General features: G+C 43.2%; 1 protein-coding gene across 4 annotated transcripts in view; it reads right to left on the bottom strand.

Annotated features, from left to right (window-relative positions):
- The window catches only part of LOC117361387 (zinc finger protein 385B-like), a 463,954-nt gene that overhangs the window by 134,430 nt on the left and 305,293 nt on the right, over nt 1-24,231 (bottom strand). For all 4 annotated transcript variants that reach the window (XM_033946634.1, XM_033946631.1, XM_033946632.1 and 1 more), the window contains exon 3: nt 8,437-8,547. In XM_033946634.1, coding sequence (XP_033802525.1) covers nt 8,437-8,547 — 111 coding nt within the window. The remainder of the gene's footprint in view (nt 1-8,436; nt 8,548-24,231) is intronic.

Here is a 24,231-nt window from a genome sequence, read left to right as displayed (position 1 = left end):
TTGTTTCGATGATACAATTTCTTTTTCTATTTTTTGAATAGATGAGTTAGAAGTATTCGTTTCTTCTCTTAAGTTCTTCAGTTCCTTATCGTGTTCCTTAATTTTCACTTCAATTTGTTGAAATGTAGGAGTAATATTTTTAACAAAACCAGCCATTAAGTCCCAAATAGAGTCTAAAGTCACTTCTGCAGGTTTAATCAGTACAATTGGAGTTTGTGTAAATGTAAAGTGCTCACCGTCCTGAAGTCCTTCGAGGGGTGTCTTCTGCCCTTCCCCCTCATGTTGAGATGGTGTTCCCCCAGATACCTCCATGGGGGCCCTGGAAAGGTGGGCCCCAACCTCCAAACTCTCCAGTGAATCCTTCCTTGCCTCTGGAGAGGAGAAAACCAGTGAATCTGGGGTTTCCCCGCCCCTGGGAGAGCTGGTCGTCTGGGGCTGCGGGGGCGGTGCCCTAACGTCGGGGCTCAGTGTAGTATCGGGCCCAGGAGCATCCACAATGGGTTCGCCTCCCTGTGTCCTCTGCGGGCCGCCATCCAACATCGCTGTGACCTCCTGCATGCGCCGTAAGAGTTCATGTATATTCCCGAGACCCGGGGCTCCAGGACGCCGCGAGGCAGAAGCGGCACTCCTGCCCCGTCTCTTCGGCATCGCGGTAAGTGAAAACCGCTAGAAAAGTTCCAACGAATGCGATCCTGGGACACGCAGCTCAGCGTAGTATCGGGCCCAGGAGCATCCACAATGGGTTCGCCTCCCTGTGTCCTCTGCGGGCCGCCATCCAACATCGCTGTGACCTCCTGCATGCGCCGTAAGAGTTCATGTATATTCCCGAGACCCGGGGCTCCAGGACGCCGCGAGGCAGAAGCGGCACTCCTGCCCCGTCTCTTCGGCATCGCGGTAAGTGAAAACCGCTAGAAAAGTTCCAACGAATGCGATCCTGGGACACGCAGCTCAGCGCGTCGTGCTCTCAGATCGCCATCTTGGATCTGCCGCCCACACCAATTGTATAAGTCTTTACACCCCTTCATTCAATAACTGGAAGTTCTTTTTGTTGTACTAATAACCACAAATCATTTAGCATAAGCCCCTATAGTAAATTTTTGTAGTGGCAGCATTATGTTATAGGAATACTTTCCAGCAGTGGGAATTAGGAGGCTTGTGAAGATTAAATAAAAAATAAATGGTACAAAGTACAGGCTGCTCTTCACTTCTCCCTCCCACAGCCGCTGATCTTTAAATCACAGTCTTCAACCAGTGCAGGCTAGTGGCAGTCTTACAGAAAGATTGCTTGCAGCCTGTACCAAGTCTTTCCCGAAGCCCCCTCTGACACAATTTTCTGTTTTTAGAAATGGCAGGCCGGGTCAAAGGGAAAGGCCCAGTGCAGGCTGAAGTTAGACTTTCTGTAGGGCTGCAGCTTGCCTGCAGGGCCGAAGACTGTGATTTAAAGGTAGGTGGTTGCAGGGTATGAAAGGGAGAAAGGCAGAAGAAAAGAGCAGCCACCTCAGGTCGGAATGGGAGGGTAGGGGAGAGAGGCTGGACTGTGAGTGCCTGCACACCATTAATTATTCATTGGGATTAAATAATTAACGCATTCATTGCTGCGTTAACCACAATTAAAATGCAGCCCTCATTTTTTACACAGCAGAATGTGGAAACTATACAAAGTTATGAAGTCTTTTTCAAGGCACTGTACTCCAGAATCTTACAAGGTACTTGTGACCTAGATTTTCCAGTGTTGGAGAGCAGATCCTGAACTTGATGGAGCTTTGATCTGGCCCAAAAGAACATATCCTACTGTATGTTCTTAAATGCAGTGTTTCCCAGATTATTACAATAGAAGAAGTTTGGTTACCATAGATATTTCACTTGGAAGAGCAGTAAATCTATGGAGCCTTATTCATGCCAAGTATATGAACACTAAGGACCTAGATATTAATCTTCTTGCTTGGTATAAAGCTGTACCTAGAGCTCCTCTTCACAGTGAGGATACAAGAGAGCAGGTTACAACATGCTTGACTCTTCTATCATTGGTAGAAAATTATTAGCATACATTAAAAGTTTTTTTTTTTAATAGTTTAGTCATAGAAATCCATTTACTTTGTCTAAGGTTAATTGTTAAAGGCTTAATAGCTATTATAAATAAAAGAGATGATAATAGATGGTCCTGACATGAGCTCTTACCAAGAAAAAATACAACACAGAATCAATAAACAAAATAAATTCTACAGTTTTGATATTCTACTTAAATTTCCCTTATTTATTGACTCTTCAAAATTTATCATCAAATTCATCTTCTCTGTGTTTTTAACATATATCCAACTCCATTTTGACAAAGGTGTTTTGAGTGTTTTCCAAAGATGATCTTCCCATTTTAGTGGATTCTTCTTTATCATATATAGTAGGCCTTATGAATTATTCATTTGTTTCAATTTCTACTTTACCTCTACAATCTAAAGTAGTTTCAGAGGTATACAACTTAAAATACTAATGTTAAAAACATCAGTATATGAAAAACAAACCATGAGATATGTCATGGGCAAGACTCGTGCTGTATCACACAAGTCTTCCGTTCACTAGCAGGAGCTGTGTTCCCTTTCCTTCTTAGAATGACACAATGACAGAATTCATTATTGTTCTCGTCCCCGCAGATAACCGCGGGATACCATCCCCATGTCATTCTTTAAGGAGAGCAGGAAGAATCAGAGTATGAATTTGCACAACCACTGACCCTCAAGTCTTGCAGTAAAGAATGCTGGTGTAATAGGACTTAGGTTGAGATAGACACTAAAGAATGAGACGGAATGGTTTCCGGTGGTCATCCGGGGATGGGAACGGTGATGAATTCTGTCATCGTGTCATTCTCTAGATTTGTCTCTATTGGGTGGGTGGGTGTTCCTGTGCCTTGCCTTGGTGTGTCTTTTCTTGAATGGCCCAGGCAAGGCCATAACAGAGAGTTGAGGGTTTATCTGTACTGCCTCTGGGCTGGTTTAGTGCTGGTTCCAAACAGGGTCATTGCTCCTGGGCTTCTGTTTCCTGCCTTGCTCCTGCTGTTTTTCTAGTCAAGAAGGTATTCTGGCTTCTTATCCAGTTCCTGTTCTGATTTTCCCCTGGATTCCAGTCTTGTTTTATTGCTTATAAGAGCATTAGAACATAAGCAATGCCTCCGCTGGGTCAGACCTGAGGTCCATCGTGCCCAGCAGCCCACTCACGCGGCGGCCCAACAGGTCCAGGACCTGTGTAGTAATCCTCTATCTATACCCTTCTATCCCCTTTTCCAGCAGGAAATTGTCCAATCCTTTCTTAAACCCCAGTACCGTACTCTGCCCTATTACGTCCTCTGGAAGCGCATTCCAGGTGTCCACCACACGTTGGGTAAAGAACTTCCTAGCATTTGTTTTGAATCTGTCCCCTTTCAACTTTTCCGAATGCCCTCTTGTTCTTTTATTTTTTGAAAGTTTGAAGAATCTGTCCCTCTCTACTCTCTCTATGCCCTTCATGATCTTGTAAGTCTCTATCATATCCCCTCTAAGTCTCCTCTTCTCCAGGGAAAAGAGACCCAGTTTCTCCAATCTCTCAGCGTATGAAAGGTTTTCCATCCCTTTTATCAGATGTGTTGCTCTCCTCTGAACCCTCTCGACTAACGCCATATCCTTCTTAAGGTACGGTGACCAATATTGGAAGCAGTACTCCAGATGCGGACGCAACATCGCCCAATACAACGGCAGGATAACTTCTTTCGTTCTGGTAGTAATACCCTTCTTGATTATACCTAGCATTCTATTCGCTTTCTTAGCGGCCGCTGCGCACTGTGCCCTCGGCTTCATTGTCATGTCCACCATTACCTCCAAGTCCCTTTCTTGGGTATTCTCATTCAATAACATCCCTCCCATCGTATAGTTGTGCTTCACATTCCTACATGCCTTCTTTTGTTTGGAGCCCTGCTTTGTGCAGTAGCAAGGGTGAGTGCTGTTTTAAATGTTCACGTTGCATTAATAAAGTTAGTGTACTGCTAACATCTTGCCTTTAACCAGCTCTGTTTGTTTCCTCCTATTTTGTAATGGCCCTTTAAGTAGTGGCATAGATAGGATTGAATGGGCCCTGAGCAGAAAATTAAAATGGCCCATATAATACCATCTTTGCCAAGGTAATGGGCAGGGCTGGTAATAGACATGCTGGGGCCCAAGGCTGAAATTTGCATGGGAGCCCCAAAGTCATCCAGAAGGCTATGCTACCTTTAGTTCTGGGGCAAGTGTCCTGTTTGTACCCCTCTAATCTTCCAATCGAAATTTTTATCAGACCTGCCTATTCAGCTTTTACCAAGTGGTCATGAATCCTGTAGACATTGCAGCATACGTTTCAATTGTTTGTCATGTACTCAGTGGTACCACCCCCACTCTAATAAAGTGTAGAAATGGTCATTTCTCACATCTTGTAAGATTGATTTCATGGTGTATGCAGCTATTTGTCCTTGCAACAAGGTTGATGTTGGTTGCACCACTAAGATGGTTAAACTTAGATTCATTGAACATAGAAGATGTATCCACTCAAGCTCAGTGAATTGTGCAGGGGTACCTCAGTATTTACAAATGGATCATACATTTTCTCAGCTTCAATAGTTTATTATAGAGCATAACTCTGCATGGTTTGTGGGGATATTTTTTTCTTTCCCTCCGAGAACAGCTTGGATTTTTGAACTGAATGCCATTAAACTCTGCCCCATCCAGCACCACCCCATCTCTGTCTCTGCAGCTTAAGAAAATGCCAGAACCTAAGCCCCCAAAAAAGCCCTCTCCCCCCTCCTCATGGCTATGCCCTCCACCCCCAATCTCTCCCTCGCCAGACTCACATGTGGGGAGGAGGGCAGGAGAAAGGGTGAAGGTGTATGGGTGTGCAGCACTTGTAGTCTAGATTTTCAGGCAATAGAGATGTCGTAATTATAAAGGGTCCAGATTCTCAGGCAGTCTGGATTTCTGGCATCCAGATTTGACTTGTACTGTGTGTATCACCACTTGCTAACCAATTAAGTGGTTAGCGTGGGAGCCCTTACTGCCTAAAAAATAGGTGTCAGTAAAGGCTCTCACACTAATGGCCACACATTAATTGGGAATTTAGTGTGTGGCCATTAACAGAGGACCATGTGGTCATTTTACAGCTAAGCAGCACACTGGAAACCCATACGTTAGTCATGGTGCAAGCCACATTTTAGTACAGCTTAGTAAAAGAGCCCCTTAGTTAGATGGTGAATGTCTCCATGGCATAAGTATACAGGAAAGAGGAAAATGTTTGGAATTCATAGATAATTTAATATTAAGGGATTGATTTAGCAAGCGACCTCCTATATTGGGTCTAATTGAAAAAGGTTTTATGTAAATAAAGTTCCCTATTTTCAAATCCAACTAATTAGATCTATTATTTTATGGAGCATGAACATCAATAGGTACAACTGTGAAAAGTAGAAACCAGGTCATTCCATATCAAGTGATCAGAACTCCCCACTTGACCATCTCAGAAATTGCTGAAATGTTTTCAGGGGATATGTTTGGACCTCTAATGAAGATATCCAATGTATTGGAGCATGATCTCAACCATGTTCAGAGTTAGGGGGCCCTTATATTTGGGCCACTTTTTTGTATCTGCAGAAGATGTCAAGTGTGGACCCTCCTTCAAATTGGACCAGTTGACATGGAATTAGTGGAAGGTTTTCTGCTAGGAAGTGATTTTTCTAACACAATACAACTAATTTATCTAAACCTAATACAATTTAGCATCTACATTTTGGCCACTACCAATGCACAATTCCTTACCACTAGAATCAGCAAAATAAAGCAGTGGTGTACCTAATATAAAAACTTAAGAATAGCCTTACTGGGACAGACCAATGATCCATCTAACCCAGTAGCCTGTCCTCACAGTTGCCAATCCAGGTCACTAGTGCCTGGAAAAACCTGCAAAAGTATCAACATTCCATGCTACTGATCCAGGGCAAGCAGTGGCTTCCCCCATGTCTGCCTCAATAACAGACTATGAACTTTTCCACCAGGAAATTGTCTAAACCTTTCTTAAAACCATCTACATTAACTGTCCTTACTATAACTTCTTTCAATGTATTCCAGACCTTAACTGTTCTCTGAGTGAAAAAATATTTCCTCATATTTCTCTGTAACTTCATTGCGTATCCCCTAGTCTTTGTAACTTCTGATGGAGTAAAAAAAATCAATCCACTTGTTCCCGTTCTGCATCACTCAGGATTTTGTAGACTTCAGTCTCAGCTGTCTCTTTTCCATGCTCATATGAGAGGAGTTCCATCCCCTTTATTAATAAAAATAAATAAATAATAATAATAATAAATAAAGTTATTATTATCTTGGTCCCTCTTCTTTGAACCTTTTCTAGCTCTGCTTTATCTTTCTTGAGATACGGTATATTTGACACCTTTGGGTGATCATTTTTAACACCCCATCACTAAATAAAAAATTATTTTTAGTAATAATCCATGAGTCATACAAGAAGGTTACACCAAGGAAAACACAGCATCTAGTGCTCATTGTAATGTTTATGAACATCAATACACCCATTGTAAAACTAAACAAGCCAGTTTAATACAGATCGATCCTGCAGTTAATGCTAACAGAAAACCATGTATTTTTCAAATACAAAGAACATATTGTAGATACATCCTCTCCCAGTATGGAATAAGTAATCACAAACTAAAAAATAGAAATATGTAGACAGAAGTTAAACTGAACTGCCAAGAAGCCAGACTCTACATGCAATGCAACACCACAGAAACAGTGATATGTTCCCTAATACTGTGCAAAATATAAAGACAGCAAATGTAAATTTGAAAAAAAATGAAAAATACCAATCAGCACTTTACAAATGAACAAATACTGTAGAAATAAAAAAAGAAAAACAAGAAAATACCATTTTATTGAACTAATCTGTTTTTCAATTAGCTTTCAGAGGGCAAAACCTCTTCCTCAGTTACGGTATCCTGCCATGAGCTGAAGAAGGAGGTTTTGATCTTCGAAAGTTAGTAGAAAATGTATTAAGATTAGTCTAATAAAAAGAGTACCTTATTTCTATTTATAAATGTTTATCAATACAGCTACAACACTACTTTATTCTAAAGCAAAAGCAACAAAATTTTTTTTCTACCTTTTGTCATCTCTAGTTTTTGCTTTCTTCATCTTCTCTTCACTCTACTTTCCACCCAGCATCCATCCTTTTTCACAACCCTTCCATCCTCTTTCCGCTCTCTCCCCCTTCCTTATGGCATCTTCCCTCTTTCTATGCCCTTTCCATAAACTGTCTATCCTGTGCTCTTTCTCTCCTTTATACATTATTCATTTCAGCTTCACTCTTCTCCATTTTTCTCTCTGTCTCTACTCCCTCCTCCATGCTATGGCATTTCTCTCTTCTCCTTTGCTTCCTTCCTTCCCACCCCACCCATTCTCTGGAATTTCTGTCTCCTTCCTTTCCCTCCCCCCCATGTCCTCGCATCTCTCTTCTCTCCTTTTCTTCCATCTCTCTCTACCCCATGCTCTGACATTTCCTCTCCTTCTTTTTCCTCCTTCCCTTCCTCATGGTCTGTCATCACTCTCTCATCTCCCTTCCTTATCCCCCTTCCCCAATGGATGACTTTCTTCCTTACCCCTCTCTCCAACTGGGTGCAGCATTTCCCTACTCCCCCAATGGGTACATCTCTCTCTCTCTCTCGGCAGCCTTCACAACTTGCTGCTCTGATGGCATTGGGCCTTCCTCTCTATAGGGTCCTGCCTTCTTCATGTTTCCGTGAAGGCAGGACCTAGCAGAGAGGAAGGCCCACCGCCAGCAGAGAAGCAAGTTGTGAAGTCTGCCACTGCTGGAAAGGGAAGGAGAGGTTCCCAGACCACGACACCAACCCCAGGAGCATCTCCTTATGGTCTGTATCTGGGGCAGACCACCCCCCCCACACACACACACCTTGATATGCCACTGAAACAAAGAGTTATATGATATCCTTAAATATCACTGAATCTACCAAGAGCAAAGACTCTTTTCGAGAATGCTAAAATATTCCTATGCTCAATGCACTATTAATCTAGATGTGTTCTGCAATAATATTATATATACAAAAAAGGACTTTTATCAGCCTCACTGAAGAGGGGTGACTTTCTACTCTTCTCTTTGAATGCAATCCCATAGAAAATTAACTATAAATGGTTTTGTGGAATTATAAAATTCCATTTAGCAAATGAAAATGAGGAAGTTTGATCTGTGGGTTTCTATGCCACAAAGCTGCTGCAAAAATAATCTGGTTAATCAATCATTTATACTATTGTTTTATTTTTCTGAGTTGAGTACTTCTACATGTAAAAATGCATGCGCCCTTAGGCTCTTTAGCTTATTGATAGGGAGAATAGTAATGTTATAGGAATAAGAAGATATGATACTCACATCAGAGTTAAAGCGAAGCTGGCAGACGTTACAAGAGATGACTTGTTTCTTCTTTGGGGGAATGGACACTCCAAATGTATGATTTATTACTGCTTTTTGTACAGGATCCATCTAGAAGAGAAGCAAAAACATACCCAATTTACAACTGTAATGAAAGATCAGGTTCCTACCTTGCTAATCTTCTTTTTGTTAGAAGATATAGGATTCTTTACCATAGCTGTTGCTTCCCATTAGTCACAAATCTGCAGAAAGGTATCACTCAAAAACTCTGAATGCCTCCCCTTCTGCATTGGAGAATAGCTCCCTTTCCAGTTAGTACCAAAGCAATTGAACTCCACTGAAACAACAACAAAAAAAGGGATAGGGGAAAGGGTTAGGGACTTGTATACCTAGGGTTAAATATAAAATATTACATTGGTCATACTAAACGCATGATCAAGACCCTTATAGGGGAACATCTTTGCAATATATGCACTGGTTGCATTCAAGCTCCGCTGGTGGCTCACTGGTTTGAGCAGGGCCATTCCAAAATGGAATTATGATATACGGTTTTAGTCTAGGTATATTTACCTTCTGGAGGTGATATATCTCAGGTCCTTTAGACCCGTGAGCAGCGGTTCATTCATGAGTGGCAGACGCTCCAGCCAATGGGACTTAACCAGGAAGTCAATTGGGGGGTGGGGGGGATCTTGACCTTAGATTTAGAATGAGGGATAAGATTTGAATTTGGGTAAAAAAAAAAAAAGCATAGGTTAATGCCCAGTAGTTTTTTGAAGTTTCAGTTATGATTCTAGGTACTACCAGGGGGCCTTAGCCTCAGATTCAGAACGAGGCTTGGGTTTGGGGTTTGAATAAAAAGGTTTTAGGTCAGCGTCCCCACCGGTTTCCGGTTTTCAGCCACTTCCCAAGGCAGGAGCCCAAATTCCTGAGAGATATGTTAGTAAAGTTCATTGGCAATTGCAAGATGATAATAGCGAGTATTTTGTTGGTTAGGGAGGATGTAAAGATATTTAGGTGGAGGGGCATAATCGAAAGGGACATCTAAGTCCGTTTACGTCCATCTCGCAAGTCGTCCAAAGTTAAAAAGAGCCTAAGACACATTTTCAAAAGATACGTCCAACTTTTTTTTACTTTCGAAAATCGTCTAATTATACGTCCTGCCGATCTGATCGTCCAAGCCGCTAAATCGTCCATCTTTATACCACATTTCCGTCCAACTTTCAGTCCAAGTCCAAAATGCCTAGAAGAAACCCTGTTGGATGTGGGAGGGGTCTGCAAAGTGATGGACTGCACACCCAGACATGCCACCTAAATAGTGGGGTACCTTATAGGGCACTGCTGTGAACTTCACAAAAAGGGTGCCATGTCTTCTCCTCACTACTGCTCCCTTATGTGTGACGGTGAGCCCCCCAAACCACCTCCAGAATCCCCTAGACCCACTTATCTACCACCCCAATAGCCCTTATGGCTGCAGGAGCCACTTATATGCCAGTAAAAAAGGGTTTTGGGGGTATATAGGGGAGTGCACATATTTAAGTATCAATGCAGTGATTACAGGGGCTTATGGGCATGGGTCCTCCTCTCTATGGGTCCCTAACCCACCCCCAAGATGACTTAAGCTGCCTCTGGGCTGGACAACTAGGCTTTCCTATGCCAGGCGGCTAGGTGATGATGGTCTGGAGGCTGAAATTTAAAGTTGTGAATAAAATTTTTATGGGGGTGAGGGGGTTGTTGATCACTGGGGTAGTGTGTGGGGGTCTGTGTTATGTGTTTGCAGTGCTTATCTGGTGAGTTTAGGTGGGAATTTGTGACATGGGAACATGAATGGTATGTGTCTGCAGTAATTTTAAGTATCTTCACTTTTTTATAATATACTACCTCCTGATGATGCATGGAGCGAAACTTGAGTCGACGGATCGGGTTTTGGCACCTTTGGGTGTGCACTGTTGATTATTGAGTGTCCACAGTGGTTTTCTCCCGTTTTGAGCAGAGGGAAGCTGAATGAAGCGGCTGCCTCGTCTCTAGATAAGTATAGACAATGGCATATCTGGGACTGTACTGTGACAATGATGGTCCCAGACAGCAACCTGTGTTATGATTTTAATAGAGCACTGAGGTTTGCGGATCTCAGCACAGCACTTAAATACACTGAAAAATGATTGATAATTATATATACAGTAAAGCTATATGCATATTTGGTGTGAGTTTGAAAAATACAAAAAAAAAAAATATAAAGCCTATGTAAAAGAGAAGAATTTATCCAGAAAAAGAAGGCCAGATTGAGACAACCAAGTTTTACTTCCACTGAAAGCAATTGAAGTAAGGAGGACGGATGTCTCAATCCATCTTCTTTTGTCTGGAGCCATTTGGTAACTCTACTTATACTGCCTTTTTGTAGTTATACAAACACACTCAAAGTAGTTTACATATAGTTTTCAAGCATTTTCCCTATATGTCCCGGTGGGCTCACAATCGATCTAATTTACCTGGGGCAGTGGAAGATTAAATGACTTGCCCAGGGTCACAGGGGGTGAGGTTTGAACCTACAACCACAGGGTGTTGAGGCTGTCGCTCTAACCATTACACCTGTGACAAACCATATTCTGCTTTGCTCTGTAACTTAGGACAAAAAAAACAATGCTTAATATCAATTAATAGTTTAACATGGAACAATAAATTATGCACATGAGTAGCCAGGAACCAACCTGCTAAGTGCAGCTACAGTAAACTCTCAGTTATCCGGCACCCATGGGGATTGGTGGATGCCAGATAACTGCAGTTTCTGGTTGATTGAGTTACTATAGAAATAGTTTTGTTTCCCTACCTCACTCTCTTCCTCTCCCTATCATCCCCCCCACTCACACTTGTAGGTCCAGCATCTGATCCTCCCTTCTCACCCTCCTTTCTGGTCTAGGCCACTTTCTTTCCTCCCCTTCTCTCCTTGTTTCTCTCCTCCTTCTCCTCCCACTTATGGGTTCAGCATCCATCCATCTCCCCTCCCCTACACCCTGCTGGACCTGCTAGACTCTCCCCATACAGATTTCTAGTCCACCTCCCCCCCAGTCTGCCCTCCCTATCTCTACGTGGGTCTGGCCTCCTGGACCCCCCCCCCCTGATTTACCAAAGCAGAAGGGGCATTCAGTTAGCAGAGGCAGCACTGTAAGTAGGCTGCTTACAACTAGCCCTGACAGGACTTTTCCTCTGCCACGTTGGAAGTGATGTGTTAGAAGAAAGGCCCTGCCAGGGCTGGCTGCGAGCAGCCTATTTTCAGTGCTGCTTCAGCTGACCGTCTGCTGCTGCTGCTTTGAGTAAGGGAGGGAGGGATGGAGGGGGTTTTGTGGCTCAGGACTGTTGCATTTGCTTGGGGACTTGCTTTGGGGCAAGAGGGAGAAGGGGGTTGAGGCTTAGGTCTGCTGCAACTGCTTCAGGACTTGCTTCAGGGCTGGAGGGGAGGGGTCGTGGCTCAGGACCACTGCTTTGGGGCTGGAGGGAGGGTTTGCAGCTAAGGACCGCTGCCGCTGCTTCAGGGCTGGAAGGGTTCACAGCTCAGAACCACTGCTGTTTTGGGAGCTGGAGGGAGGAAGATTTTTTTTGCTGATTAAGTGCGAGTGTCGGTTGCTTGAGTATCGGTTAATTGGGATTCCACTGTAGTAGGAGCCATAGAAACCCTCAAAGAAGCAAGGGAATAGGAGCCCTCATGTTCCTGAAGTCTGTCTCTTCTAAATACTGGCAAAATCCAAGGCAGGAATCAGGCGAATAAAAGTCTGCACAGGGAGGGCCATGCAGAATCCTATGTCTTCTAACAGAAAGAAAATTTGCAAGGTAAGAACCTAATCTTTCATTCTGTAGCAAAGATATAGGATTCTGTACCATAGCTGATATACAAAAGTAGTGCCAAATGTCTAGAGAGGGACAGATGAGCCTGCCTGCAGTACCGAGGACCAAAAAGTGACATTTTCTCGAGCCACCATATCCACTCTATTGAACCTCATAAAAGTGTGGAGTAGACCAAGTAGCTGTTTACAAATTTCATCAGGTGAAACAACCCAGGACTCCGTTCAGGAAGTAGTCACACTTCTAGTCAAATGTGCTGGGTTTGAGATAGAGGGTTGTTTACCGCAGGCAATGTAGAAAGATGAAATTGTCATGCAAATCCATCCAGCTGGCTTGCCTCATCTTGATTGGCTGGTCAGCATAAAAAGGTGGTTGCTGAGCTGGGAATATTAGTCCTCTCCAGATAATGAAGTAGGACTCTATGCACATCTAGCCTCTGCAAAATTCTGTCCTGTTTTACCGAACCTGTAGGGTGAAAGGCAGGTAAACAAATCTCCTGATTGGTATGGAAGTTAGAAACTACCTTTGGTAAAAAGCAAAGAGAGACAATTGACTCTGTAAACCTGAGGAAGCATTTTCTACAGGAGAGGGCCTGTAACTCTCAGATCTGCCTCACTGAGACTATGCCAACCAAAACATGGTCTTAACCATAAGCTCCAAGAGGGACATGTCCAGCAGGGGCTCATACACAGTCTGAGATAGGCCCTTCAGAGCAACATTAAGGTCCCAAGATGGGGAACGACCTACACAATGAGAGACATAATCTGAGTACCTCCCTTAGAAAATGAGTGACGTCTGGGTGAGATTCCTGCGACTGCATGCCTCTCCATGCCATAAAACATGAGAGGCCAGCTACCTATATACAAAACTGCTAGGCCCTTTTCCAGACTGGCTTTCAGGAATTCTAGAATCAATGGGATGGGAGCCCTCTCAGGCTCCATCTGCTCCTTGGCACACCATAACTAGAAAGCCTTCAAAATCTTCGCATAAACCGCAAACAGCTCAGGCTTCTTTGCTCTATGAAGAGTTGTAACAACAACCTCTGAATAACCCTTACAAGTTAGGGCTGTGTGCTCAAGAGCCATGCTGTAAGACCTAAACACTCTGGATTCTCCATAGGAACTGGACTCTGGCTGAGAATGAACTGGCAGCCTGAGAGATCTGCCTCTCTGGAGGAGTACCAGATTTATAAACCAAGGCCAATGGAGCCAGTCTGGAGCAACCAGGCTCACCAGCCATTGGTGAGTCGCTATTCTGTGGATGATTCGACTCATCATTGCCCATGATGGAAACACATACAGAGGAAGTTCAATGGGCCAGGGCTCAATGAGAGCATTCAGCCCCCACTTTCCAGCTCAGCTCTTTAACTGTGGAACTGATCTGCCTTCCCATTCTTGCTATGGCCATGAACCCATGTACGGTGTTCCCCAGTGCTGCACAATGAGGGTGAATGCCCTCTGAGACAGAGACCACTCCTCCAGATCCAGAGTTTGCCTTTTGAAAAAATCGGCCTGGACATTCTCTACTCCTGCCATGTGAGCACCTAAGATGGCTTGTATGTGAATTTCTGCCCACTGGATCAACATCTGTGCCTCCAGGCATAGGGGAGCACTTCTTGTACCTCCTTGTTTGTTTACATAAGCTACCACTGGCATTGGTCATGAGAGTCACCCATGAGTTGATTCTGAGAGGTATGCCCCTTGATAAGGTATCCCCTAGGTGCCAACAGCGTAAGCTGTGTTTTGCCTCCAAAGACCAGGGGAGTTGCATCTGTAGAGATTGATGTTGTGGTGACTACCTGGAGAAAAGTAAATCCTGGAATGGCCGCTCTCACTCAAGGAACAAATTCCAGAGAGGTCATCATCGAGCCCAGCACCTGAAGGCAATGATCTCTAAGATCTGTTTCCTGAGCTTCTCTTTGCATGGCTCTGGAAGAAAGACATGGTCCTGCGCCATATTGAAGTGGACTCCTAGATATTCCAAGCACTGAGTTGGCTGAAGGTGACTTTTTCTGAAGTTGACTATCCAGTCAAAATCTCTGGAGGAAATCCACCACTTGCTGTACCTCGTGCTGGCCTTCCTGTTGTGAAAGAGCTCTGATCAGCCAATAGTCTAGGTAAGGATGCACCTGGATGTCCATCCTGTGTAGGTGAGCCAATACAACCACCATCACCTTGGTAAAGGTGCATGAAGCTGTGGCCAAACTGAAATGGCGCACCACAAACTAGAAGTGTGGCTGAAGGACATGTAATCTTAGATATTTCCTGTGATCTGGAAAGATTGTGAAGATACACCTCTGTTAAATCAAAAGAGGCAAGGAATTCCCTTGGAGCCACCACCACTCTAACTGAGTGGACCATCTCCATACAAAAGTGGGGGACTTTTAGTGCCTCGCTTAATGACTTCAAGTCCAGGATGGGCCTCCAATCTTCTGTGCCTTTCATGGACACTATGAAGTATATATAGTATCTGCTGGTGCCCAATTCCTCTACAGGAACTGATTCTATGGTATGAATATCCAAGAGTTGTTGTACAGTCGCTCAGATTCTAGCCACCTTTTCTGGCCATCCAACTTGGGAGTCGAGGAACATATTTGGAAGGGGCCAAGAAAACTTAATTTTGTGCCCCTCCCAAATAATGTCCAGAACCCAATGGTCTGATTAAATCTGTTCCCTCTCTTTCCAGAAAGCCAATGTGAGGGGGTGGGGGGGGGGGAAGGGGGAGGGGAATTGCCCTGGCATCATTGTGGCTTTTTGGTGACTGGGCTGCCACAGGAACCCAAGGGTTGCTGGTGCCTGTAACTACCAAATGTCTATCTGGACTCCTGGAATGGCCTCTGAGAAAAGTAACCGGAGGAAAACTGGCAGATCTCATAGAGGTAAGAAAACTGCTTCTGCCACCCCAGTAGAACAACAGCCCCTGCTGTCTGGGATGGAAATCCAGCACACTAACCACGAGGTCATCTAAACCTTTTCCAAAATGCATCTGCCCCTTGAAGGGTAATCTGCTGAGAATGGCCTTGTAAGATAAGTCCCTACCCATTGTCTGATCCAGAGCATTTGGGGATAGAAACAAAATAAGCTGAAACCTTACTCATGACTCTGATAATGTCATAGAGAGCATCGTTCACAGAATCCATTCCTTCCATAACCATGTGGGGACAAGCGTCCCCCAGCTTCATAGGACTATTCTTGAAATACCCGAAAAGAAGACAAGAAAGCAGAGCTGATTAGAACACACCTTCTGAGTTCACGGAAGAGGGAGCCGTTTTGCACTACAGAATAAGGGGAGGAGTTCAGAGATTTTGACACCCTTCTGCAGATTCACAACTAATGGGAAACAACAGCTGTGGTTGCCAGAGGATCTGGTAAGAGCAGATAGCGTAGCTGGTTTTAAGAAAGATTTGGACAAGTTCCTGGAAGAAAAGTCCATAGTCTGTTATTGAGAAAGACATGGGGGAAGCCACTGCTTGCCCTATATTGGTAGTATGGAATGTTGCTACTCCTTGGGTTTAGCCAGGTACTAATGACCTGGATTGGCTACCATGAGAACGGGCTACTAGGCTTGTGACCCAGTAAGGCTATTCTTATGTTCTTATGGTACAGAATCCTACGTCTTTGTTACAGAAAGGACAATCTAGGTATGAAATACTCAGTATCTAATAAAGATCCCCTTTAATCAAGCTGTGTTAGTTTTTTTTTAGTGTCAATCACTGTGGTAAAAGCTCTGACGCTCATAGAATACCTATGAACGTCGGAGTTTTAATGCAGTGGCCGGCGATAAAAAACCCTAATGCAGCTTGATAAAAGGGGGCAAAAGGTTTAACTAAACAAACTTGTCCTGAAAAATAAAGAAATTTATTTCATGATAGGAAAAATCTTTAAAGCTTCATTTGCTGCAAATATACTTAGGGGTCCTTTTATGAAGGCGCGGTAGGGGTTTAACGCGCGGAATACCACGCGTTAAACCACCTGCCGCGCTAGTCGCTGACGCCTCCATTGACCAAGCGTTAGTTTTTTTTGCTTGCCGCGGGGGTTAGCGCGTGATGAAATGTCCGACGTGATAACCCCGCTAGCACGGCTTGATAAAAGGACCCCTTAAACACACTGAAATAGGTCAGAGCATAACAAACTGTATGAAAACAGGTCAACAAGAAAAAAACAAGAATTCAGAGGACAGGAAACCAGTTAAATGTGCATTGGGTTTTCAAAAAAATATTAATTAATTTGTTTTATTATTAAATAAGAATATGACAAAGTAAAAAGCCAGCAAATGCTTATGAATTCATATTATTTTTTTTGTTGTTGTAACAACACAAAAATATAAACAACTTTTAGGGCTTCTTTTACTAAGGTGTGCTAGCATTTTTAGCGCACGCAGGATTTTAGCGCGTGCTAAACCCACGCTACGCTTCTAGAACTAACGTCAGCTCAATGCTGGCAATTTAGCGTGCACTATTCCGCGTGTTAAGGCCCTAACACACCTTTGTAAAAGGAGCCCTTAATGTCCTGTACCATAGTGGTAAATAGTAACTAAAGATAAGGCACCTGGACTCTTATGGTCCCTCATCCTCTGAGAAGAAATGCACATCTTGTATTTTAAAACAATGTGCCCTTCTTTTCAGAGGATGAGGGACCATAAGAGTCCAGGTGCCTCATCTTTAGTTACTATTTGTAGTGTACATTTGTGGATTCTCATAATGTACATATATACATGTGGCTTAAACAAATCTGTGCTGGTTTCTAAAATTTCTCATTTTATACAGCAAAATAAGAATTCATTCATAACATGGTAATATTCTGAATGAGAAAAGTAGTTCAAAGCTTCAGCTTAATGAACACCCCAAACAAGTCATAACAGAAATATTACACTGAGAATACAACCCTATATCAACATTTTTAGCCTTCTATTCATAATGTGCCTTTGGTAGAAAACATCTATGTTTGCAGGGGAAAAGCTGAGAAATAATTAGATACTTTTATCTAGAACAAAAACATACATTAATGAAAAGTACCTCAGCCACTCGTCAATGCCTGCTAGATCAGTGAAAAAGAACAGCAAGGAAAGCTAGTGTCTGCAAAGTCATGAAAAAAGCTGTAATTCTCCTGTGTATTCCAGATAATCATCCACAGCATTTACATCAGACAGTTGGCAGTTCAGGAAAACTGAACAGACTATATACAGTCTCTGTTCCAAGCAGATGTAATAACACAAGGACAAATTCTCACAAACAAAACAGTGCACTGTCTCCAGAGGCTGAATTAAAGATTCTCCTTGGAGCAGATGACGATATTCCAAACAAAAGATCTATACGCAGCTGGGTCATGATTAGAATTCAAGAAGGTGCAACATTAACAATTAATAGGTTTTAAATATGGCAGAAACCAGGGTAGATTACAGTGAGTTTCAATAGTAAAACAGTATCTGTCTGCCAGAAGGCTAGCGCTGTGATGTAAACTGATCTGAACTCCCTAACACAAAGTTAAATGTAAACAGCATTTGGATCAATAAGCTTTTGAGTTATTCAAGAGAAACTCTAACTCAATGAGGTTCTAAGGTTCTACATGTAGTTATAACTCCCTGTCCATGAATGAAAAATCATAAACCATCTACTATGCATTTCTAAATCATTCTATCATTTGGAAACTATTCTGATTCATAATGCTGGCAATATGCAAACTAACAAATATAAATGTATTTTGTGATTAAAGACAGGCTCTCAATATACAGTCGGTGACTTACAGGGGGGAGGGGTGGTCCGCTCCAGGTGTAGACCATAAGGGGGTGCTCCCGGGGTCAGCGTCATGGTCTGGGAACTTCATTGCTCTGCCGATGTCAGGCCTTCCTCTCTTCCGGGTCCTGCCTTCATGGAAGTGGGAGGAAGGCCTGACGCCAGCAGAGCAGTGAGTTACAGCTGCTGACAATGAGGGAATGCTCTACTTGTAGCCCACAAAAATAGAACCCAAAAATGTATAGGGAGGAAAAATATATAACTGCTGCAAAACCTCCCAAACCCCAAGAAAACCAACTGACAAGGGGGAGAGACAAGAAAAAACCTCAATCTAAGTTAATCGGCAAATTACACATAGTGTGAAACAGGAGAACCCTCAGTAACACAGCCACCCAATAAGGGAAAGGCTGTCACCGGCTGACACTCAGAAAGAGTGTAAACTGTGAAACATCCCCGGGTTCTTCCTGTAAGTGAGAATAAATCAAGTGCACCCCCAAAAAGTGCTACGTGTGAAAAAAGATTCTAGAAATCAAAAAAACACACTATGAGGTTAAGAAATTCTTGTCTCTACTCCTTGCCAGGGGGGCCAAACAAGGAAGGAAAGTGGACACTTTCCTTCCTTGTTTGGCCCCCCTGGCAAGGAGTAGAGACAAGAATTTCTTAACCTCATAGTGTGTTTTTTTGATTTCTAGAATCTTTTTTCACACGTAGCACTTTTTGGGGGTGCACTTGATTTATTCTCACTTACAGGAAGAACCCGGGGATGTTTCACAGTTTACACTCTTTCTGAGTGTCAGCCGGTGACAGCCTTTCCCTTATTGGGTGGCTGTGTTACTGAGGGTTCTCCTGTTTCACACTATGTGTAATTTGCCGATTAACTTAGATTGAGGTTTTTTCTTGTCTCTCCCCCTTGTCAGTTGGTTTTCTTGGGGTTTGGGAGGTTTTGCAGCAGCTACTTGTAGCCCGCCATGGCAGAGAGAAGCCCTGGCAGAGCAGGCCGCAAAAAGGTCTCACGGGGGGGGGGGGTGGGAGGGATGTTGGTCAGGTCTGGAGGTGTTGCACAGGAGGATGGGAGCAGGGCTGGCATTAGGGCCATGTGGCTCTAGGGGTGGACCCTTGTGGATTGGCATGGCTTCCCCTTTCTTATGGTGTTGGCCCACAATTACCCAGCCTTCTCCATCCCACTGACAAACTGACCGAACAGCTGCCCATGGACTCCTCTGTGCTTTCTGCCGTGGTCTGAAACCAAGAGGCAATAGGAAGTTGCATCATTGTGGGCGGAGGTGGTAGAAGGAACACATGGAGGAGGCCGTGGGCAGCGCTTTGGTCAGTTTGTCAGCGGGATAGGGAAGACAGGACGACGCGGATTAGCGCTGAAAGAAGGGGAAAGGCAAGGCATGTCGGCCGAAGAAGCCCTCTGGCCCAGCTAGGTTTGTTTTTTTTTTAATAGTAGAATGGGGGAGGGGTTTAAAGAAGATCCAGACTGGGGGTGGGGAAGTGACATGTAGGGGAAGAACTTGTGAAACCCAGAAACAGGAGATTTAGAAAGATGGTGGGCAAAGGTCTAGAGGGTGACAAGAGAAAAGGAGAGACGTTTGATGTGGGGTGGGGTAGAGGGAGAGAGAAAGAGCCACTTGAAGGGAGGACAGCTGGGAAGGGAAAGGGAGGGAAAGATATAGGATGGGAGGGTATGGTAGTTGGGAAAAGAAAGGGGGAGTGTAGACCAGGGACGGAGTGAGAGAGATGGGAGTGCAGTTGGGAAGAGAAAGGGAGAGAAGTTGGGCTTTGGGATGGAAGAGAGGGAGGGATGGAGGAAGAAATATTAGATCTGGGGGAGGAAAGGAGAGAGAAATGTTAGATCTGGGGATGGAAAAGAGAGATGCAGCATCTCTTTTATTCCTTCTATCTTATTCAGCATCAAGGGGGTAGGGAAGAAGAACAGAAAAGAGAGGGAGAAATGTTGAACCATGGTATGGGGAGGGGGAGGGAGAGAGAAGAAGAAGAGATGGACCTATGAGAGGGCAGGAAGGAAGAGAGGTGGAATAAGAAGATGCTAAGGGATGGGGAGAAAGGGATAGAGAGATATAGCCTGACAAGAGTTGAGAGAGGGAGGAGGATTCTGGAAATGATAGAGCCATGTGGAAGAGGTCAAAAGGGGGATGACAAGAAGATGAATGAGACAACTATGAGAGAGAAGTGAGTACAGTGGTAGAAATATGGTAATGGGGATTAGATAGAATTGACACAGGAGGCTGGGAAAAGGAGTGAGATGGGAAATGGGAGAGCTAGAGCATGAGAAATGGAGATGGAAAGTTGGTAGGTAGCTGAAAAGTAAAAGAAAGGGTGAAATTTGAGTGGATGGAAACAGGAAAAAAAAAAAGGTGCGAAGAGCTAAAAAGGAAATATCAATATAACAAAGTCAGGTGTAAAGAGGGAATGAAATAAGAGGAGAGAGGAGAAAAGGCATATGGACAGCAATCACTAGAAAGAGAATTATTAGAAGACCCAGGAAAACAGAAGTGACAAAATGGGACCAACATGATGAAAAATAAAATGTCAGGACAACAGAGGTAGAAAAAGTGTTTTATTTTAAATTTATTAACTGGAATATGTTTATCACAGATCTTTATTTTGTTTTCAGTGGTTTAGCAGACAGCAACATAGTAGATGATGGCAGATAAAGACCCGAATGGTCCATCTAGTCTGCCCAACCTTACCCACTCTTTAAATTACTGATTCAATTTAAAATTTATTTTTCTTCTTCTTAGCTATTTCTGGGCAAGAATCCAAAGCTCTGTCCGGTACTGTGCTTAGGTTCCATCCACTGAAGTCTCCGTCAAAGCTCACTCCAGCCCATCTAAACCATCCAGCCCATCCTGGGGGAAGGGGGTTGAAGAGAGCATGGGCAGTGGTCCTGAGCCCAAAATGGAGGACCACCAAACTTTCTCCCTGCCCTTCCCCATGCCCCTTTTCCAAATGCAAAATATAAATAACTAAGCAGATGGGGTATCCAAAAGCCCTGGCAGCTGAAAACCTCTTCCTTCAGTCCATTAACCAGAACTCTCCAAGCTCTGCAGCTGGTGACAGCTCGGGGATATTACTGCTAACTGCATATCTTGCAGATTTCTGGCTGCCAGAACAGAGGAGGTGATCTTCATCTGGTAGCACTTTGGGATCCCACCAGTAAAGGAGGTGGCTAATGTTAGGAGATTCTGGGCCCAGGACCCTTGTGTGTTCAGTATAAAAAATCCATATCTGTTTTTCTTTCTCTTGCTGAGTTTAATTTCTTGGGGTTCCCAGTTCTATATTTGATAAAAGTATGTGTTTTGTGTATGAAGAAGTCATTTAAAGTTGTTTTTATGTGTGGTAGTAATAGCAGAAGAGGAGATTAAAGGGAGGAGGCAAGGAGGAGAGAAGATCGAGAATCCACTCCTTAATTTCTGCCCTGGGCCCCAGCATGTCTAAAACCGGCCTTAGATGGGATAGGAGAGAGGGATGGAAAGCTGCTGTACAGGGGGGCGGGGAGAAAGGAGAGAGAAAGAATTGTTGCACATGGGCTGGAGAAGAGGAAGGAAGATGCAACAAAGAGGTAGAAAGGAGTGAGACGGAAAAATCTTCTATATGGTGGAGGGGAGGGACAAATTGAGAAGAGAGAAGGAGAAATGTTGGACATAGGGTGAAGGGCAGGGAGAGATGGTGCATGGGGAGAGAGAAATAAATGTTGAACATATTAATGGAGGGGAGGAAAGGAGAGATGCTGCATGGAGGGAAATAGTGAGGTCTGATCCAGGGTACAAGGCAGAGAGAGAAGAGAGATGGTAGACAGTGGGAAAGAAATGTTGGATATGGCAGTGGAAGGGAAGGCACAACAACAACTGATGAAGGAACAAACAGTACTTTGAATACCTTTTTAAACTTAAGTGGCGCTCAGAATCCAAGATGGAGTAAAAAACCTTGGTGTGGGGTGCGGAACCCCTAGAGAGCGTTTTTTGTAGAATCTATCATTGCACCATTAAAAGTGAAAAGGTAATAAAAAGTGCTTGTTAGAAAACGTTCTCAAATAGTTATGTCCATCTAGTGAAATAACTCTTCAATTTGTAAATAAATTCAAAAAAACGTGAGTTCAAAAAGAACTTATCTTGAATGTTCAATTAGCGTTGACCCGCCGAGGTCAGGACACCTTGAATGCTCTCCCAGAGGAGGTTATTGCGGAATCTACCATTCTAGGATTTAAAAGCAAACTAGATACACATCTCCTTACGAGAGGCATAGAGGGATATGAGTGACTAAAATTATGCCAGGTGTACACCTGGCTGGGCCTCCGTGTGTGCGGATTGCCGGACTTGATGGATTGAAGGTCTGATCTGGAAATGGCAGTTCTTATGTTCTTATGTATACATCCTTAAAAAGAAAGGTCTTAAGATCAATTTTGAATTTTGCCAAGGAGGTTTGGAGGTTTGAAGTTTTAAATGGGATTAAGGAAGATGGTTCCATAATTTTGGACCTTGAAAAGAAAAGATGGCACAATGGGTAGTTGCAGAGATTATTTCTCAGAAGCTTGGAACAAGGAGGAGATTGTGCTTTGCAGATCTAAGTGAATGGGAAGGACAATAGGGTGTCAAATATCTGAAGAGATAGGGAAAGGGGGGATTCTACAGTGTGTATATTGAAGACCAGTAGTAAAATCTTTTATGTAGAATGATGAGGAATTGGAAGCCATTGTGCTGATTTTAGTAGAGGGGTAATGTGATCAAATTTAAAGTGACTGGTCATAATTTTTATGGCAATGGTTTGAATGATTTGGAGACATCTTTGATCTTTCATCCTAGTACCTTTGTAGAGTGAGTTACAGTAATCCAGGCTGCTGATAACTAGTGATTGGCTGAGAATATTAATGGTTCAAGGATATTGCAGATAGAATGGATATGTCAAAGGTTGTAGAATGATTTTTAGGTGACAGTAGAAATTTGTGTAAAGCAGAGATAGGGATCAAGTACCACTCCTAGTATTCTGGTGGTAGTTAATAAAGGAACAATGGTTGAACAGAGCAGAATGGGAAAACAAGTTTTGTATCTGAATTGTTAGAGAATAATAGTATTTTTGATTTATCAGAATTTATCATCAGTCTGTTTTTGGCTAGCCAAGAGGTCAGATGTTCAAGCTTAGAATTGAAGTGTTTATTATATTTCATTTGTTTTCATTGATATGTCTATGAAGTTGCAAATTTAATAATAAATTTAAGATATATATGATAAAGGTCTTTATAGTCAGTAAACATTTAGGGGTCAATATTCAGCATGGTTTAAGTGGACAGGAGAGGCTCCTGCATATTTAAACAAACTGAGTGGCCCAGGAGCTATTCAGAGCGTGCCAGTGAATATCAGATCTGACTGCAACAGCATTCTCCTATGAGTATTAGTGTTAGGGTGATTCAGGGGTAGAGATGGAAGTACTGTCCTCACCTAGCTAACTGGGCAAGCTGGACCTTAGAAAAGGTAGATCTGACTCTGGCTGGTTAACTATGTGGCTATTGTAATTGCACCCCTTAATCTACTCTAAAGGCCATAGCTGTCTTACCAATTACCAGATGATCATTACCTCAGACAAAATTACTTTGTTTAGGTGGACAAAATGATGAGACCAGATAGATAGAGAGTACTGAAGGAATTTAGGGAAGTTCTGATGACTCTGCTGGCTGACCTTTTCAATGCTACTCTAGAACTGGGAGTATTACTGGAGGACTGGGGAAGGGCAGATGTGGTCCTTCTCTACAAAAGTGGAAGTAAGGCAGAGGTTGGGAACTATAACCAATTAGGCTGACCTCTGTGATAAATTAATGGAAATGCTTCTAAAACAGAGAATAGTGAGTTTTCTGAAATCCAGTGGTTTGCAGGGCTTGAGGCAGTGTGGCTTCAACTAGAGGCAGGTTTTTTTTTTTCAGACAATCTTATTAATTTCTTTAGTGAATGACCAGAGAATTGGATTGAGGAAAAGCGCTAGATGTGTGGTGTACTCAGACTTTAGCATAGCCTTTGACACTGTTCCACACAAACGACATAAATAAACGGAGTGTTTTTGGTATGAGCTCTAAAGAGGTTAATTGGGTTAGGAACTGGTTTAGTGGAAAGCAACAGAGGGTAATTGCAAATGGAGCATACTCTGAGGAAAAGGATGCTGCAAGGTTCGGTTCTTGATCTGATTTTTTAAAACATTTTTGTAAGTGATAACGC

Source organism: Geotrypetes seraphini, chromosome 5 (genome assembly GCF_902459505.1).
Source record: "Geotrypetes seraphini chromosome 5, aGeoSer1.1, whole genome shotgun sequence".
Lineage (NCBI taxonomy): Eukaryota > Metazoa > Chordata > Amphibia > Gymnophiona > Dermophiidae > Geotrypetes > Geotrypetes seraphini.
The sequence above is the reverse complement of the archived record's forward strand: the minus strand, read 5'-3'. Positions and strand labels throughout refer to the sequence as shown.